This window comes from Limulus polyphemus, unplaced genomic scaffold (genome assembly GCF_000517525.1).
Source record: "Limulus polyphemus unplaced genomic scaffold, Limulus_polyphemus-2.1.2 Scaffold11936, whole genome shotgun sequence".
NCBI classification, from domain to species: Eukaryota; Metazoa; Arthropoda; class Merostomata; order Xiphosura; family Limulidae; genus Limulus; species Limulus polyphemus.
Window position 1 is genome coordinate 8,601 of NW_013677546.1, and position 3,879 is coordinate 12,479.

General features: G+C 33.0%; 1 protein-coding gene across 1 annotated transcript in view; it reads right to left on the reverse strand.

Moving 5' to 3' along the window:
- Positions 1-2,405, reverse strand: part of LOC106476876 (serine/threonine-protein kinase Tao-like) — a gene marked incomplete at its 5' end in the record, with an annotated part of 8,362 nt that extends 5,957 nt beyond the window's left edge. The window contains 2 exons of the mRNA XM_013937494.2: positions 703-885; positions 2,193-2,405. Of these exons, the coding sequence (XP_013792948.1) occupies positions 703-885; positions 2,193-2,405 (396 nt within the window). The remainder of the gene's footprint in view (positions 1-702; positions 886-2,192) is intronic.
- Positions 2,406-3,879: the final 1,474 nt, after the last annotated feature.

The window sequence follows — 3,879 nt, forward strand, 5'->3', positions numbered from 1 at the left end:
ACGCAAAACTCTAGTTGTGGGTGATAACAGTGAAAAATTGATTAGATCACGCAAACTCAATAAACACTAGTTGTGGGTGATAATAGTGAAAAATTGATTAGATCACACAAACTCAAAAACTAAAATCATAATTACACCAGAAACTAACATTAAAAGTTTTATACCAAAGTTATATAATAATAATAAAAAATATGATGTTTACACTAAAAATCTCTATATAGGAGAAACGGGTACTAAAACAATGAACAGATGTAAGAAACCCGAAAAAATCAACATATGATTGAAAACTACATGAAATAAACTTGAAAAATGTTAAACTACTGAACACGGAGAAAAACTCAAACAAAAGAAAAAATCTGGTAGCACTAGAAATCAAAGAATTAAAACCTAATATTAATAAAAAATCTGGTAGCACTAGAAATCAAAGAATCAAAACCTAATATTAATAAAAAATCAGGAGTACCATTATTATTGTATTAAGTTAATTACGTTGAAAACAAGAGGGAGCTGATATCATAAACCAATTTATTTGGTTAGATGTATTTGCATGTCTAACTGTTAGGAATGAAACATTGTACAGAAATAAATCTATCATCTCAGAATCAGCTGTTTAAACTCTTCATATTGCGCACACTAAGTTATACATACTGCAAGTTCTTCGTAACATGTTTCCGATCTCTAACCGAGTGCCGTAAAACCTACCTTTTGTTCCAATAGAGCACGTTTCATTAACACTCTTTCTTCTAATTCCCGTCTTTCCCTATTGCGTTGGGTCTCCGCTTGCATACGTATTTTACTTTGGAAGGCAATTAGAAGTTCCCGTTCTTGCTCTAACTGCTCTTTCAACTGTCGAGCTTCCATCTCCTGAGACTCGTCCAATCGGATCTGAAATTCAATGTTACTTATGAAATAACTAGCACATATTATAGTTAAAATCTCTTTCTTAGTTGTGTAGTTGTTTATGTTCAATATATCGTGTCTTTTATAGCTATAAATTATCCAAACTTTTCTCTTACAGTAACGTGACTTTCGTATTCACAGTTAGTTATGTGAAATAACAAAGTTTGGACTTTTATAACAGCTTCACAGTTATTCCTTACTAGACTATGTTACAGTAATCGTGTTGTTCTACAGATGACGAAATGCCACCTACTGAAGCCAAAAGCTTTCAGTAAAAGACGCCGGCAAGAAGTGTTTTGAAAAGTGTATAATTTCCTATAACAAAGTAGAGAACAGATACAAAACAACAGATCTTTGTTTCCATATGATATTTCTTCTTCACTCGTGTCATTGCAAGTAGTTACAGTATACAGGAACATCCACGGATGTAACTTACAAACCATATAGGCCAAACATCAATTGTAGTAGTTATGAAGAAAAAAAATCATACAGATATAATCCTCAAAAATTAGATGCTTTTTTTTTCACATTCAGTACATAATTTAATTGCAAGAACTAAATGTTTTGTTTTTAAAATGACATTTCTAACGTAGAGGGCGCCTCTAGTGTCATGTATCTATGGAGACAGTTTAATACGTACTTTAAATGTCTAACACTAATGAACAGAATGATATTTATGTTAACTTAAGAACAGACTTTTCTGTAACTAAAGTAACACCGACAAGTTAAATAGTTCCAGTAATTTTTTTTCTCTACAGTTAAGGAATTTTTGTAAAAATTATTTTACTATAGTGAGTTATAAAAAAACTGTAACAACCATTTCAGACTGATGATTAACAGGCCTAGCTAGCTCTAAATGCCCATAGAAAAGATGCAATTTTCTAGAAAACACAAAGATAAGTCTTCGTATGTGTTGAAAATATACCTTTCAAAGAATAACAAGCACAAAGTGGAGAAACATTTACACCTTTCATTCCAGGTACATGTTCCTAACTTAACCTTGAAGAATAGAAAATTTCTTGTTTCACTTACGGATTACTTCTGCAGCATCTCGGCTATACTTCATACTTACGGATTGCTTCTGCAGCATCTCGGCTCTATTCTGTTCGTACTTACGGATTACTTCTGCAGCATCTTGGCTCTATTCTGTTCGTACTTACGGATAGCTTCTGCAGCATCTCGGCTCTATTCTGTTCGTACTTACGGATTGCTTCTGCAGCATCTCGGCTCTATTCTGTTCGTACTTACGGATTGCTTCTGCAGCATCTCGGCTATACCCTGTTCATACTTACGGATTGCTTCTGCAGCATCTCGGCTATACTCTGTTCATACTGTTCCCCCAGTATAGCTAGCTTTCTTCTCTGCTCATCCTTTAACTTTTTAATAACAGCCTTCTGTTCTTCTTTCGGAGTAGTGGCCAATATCTGGTTCTTCCAAGCCTTGTACTGACGAGTCTGTATCTTACACGTCTCCCGAAACTGTTTCCTTATCTGAAGTTCTTTTTGCTACACAGATAAATGAATTGTTACTGGTTCCTATATTCATTTTTGTTTTTCTTATCAACTGAATTCACTTTAATATATATATATATACTGGCTCAACTATATAAAATACTGAAGAGTAATATTTGTGGAAAAAGTTTTAATATTAAAATAAGAGAGAGAGAGAGACAAGAATATCAGGAACACTTCACAAAAGATAACTGTATGTTACTGAACAGTTCTGCTACATAAACTATAAAACCTTCACTCTTTATTAAGTCAAAAAACAAATCCTCCTTCTACTTTTCACGATTCTTTAATCACTCAATAAATAATCACTCTAATCACACCTAGGAAAACAGCTCGAAAGCTTTCATATATCAGTGCAGTATTTCTCTAATAACACCTAGGAAAACAGCTCGAAAGCTTTCACATATCAGTGCAGTATTTCTCTAATAACACCTAGGAAAACAGCTCGAAAGCTTTCACATATCAGTGCAGTATTTCTCTAATAACACCTAGGAAAACAGCTCGAAAGCTTTCATATATCAGTGCAGTATTTCTCTAATAACACCTAGGAAAACAGCTCGAAAGCTTTCATATATCAGTGCAGTATTTCTCGAACTTTTGTCTTCTTTGACCTCTTTAATAAATATGCTTTCTTGCATGCTCCCCTCTTTTTGTTTTTTAATGAGTGAAAAAATTACTTATAATACACATCAAAATGCTATATGTGCTATAGCAATCACTTTATGTTATAATTAATATGAAAACAGTTTTATATTATTGCACTAGTGGCTCTCCTAATCTCTCGTGCCCCCTCAAGAGATCACTTGCATCCTCAACCCCCTCCAGAGGCTTGCCCAACACTTTGGAAAATGCTATGTTAGTGTACTGTTATAATTTGAATTATGTAAACACTTCAACTGTAACCAAGTATAATACTAGTCTACTGTTGTAATTTGAATTATGTAAACACTTCAACTGTAACCAAGTATAATGCTAGTGTACTGTTGTAATTTGAATTATGTAAACACTTCAACTGTAACCAAGTATAATGCTAGTGTACTGTTGTAATTTGAATCATGTAAACACTTTACAACTGTAACCAAGTATAATGCTAGTGTACTGTTGTAATTTGAATTATGTAAACACTTCAACTGTAACCAAGTATAATGCTAGTGTACTGTTGTAATTTGAATCATGTAAACACTTCAACTGTAACCAAGTATAATGCTAGTCTACTGTTGTAATTTGAATCATGTAAACACTTTACAACTGTAACCAAGTATAATGCTAGTGTACTGTTGTAATTTGAATCATGTAAACACTTCAACTGTAACCAAGTATAATGCTAGTCTACTGTTGTAATTTGAATCATGTAAACACTTTACAACTGTAACCAAGTATAATGCTAGTGTACTGTTGTAATTTGAATCATGTAAACACTTCAACTGTAACCAAGTATAATGCTAGTCTACTGTTGTAATTTGAATCA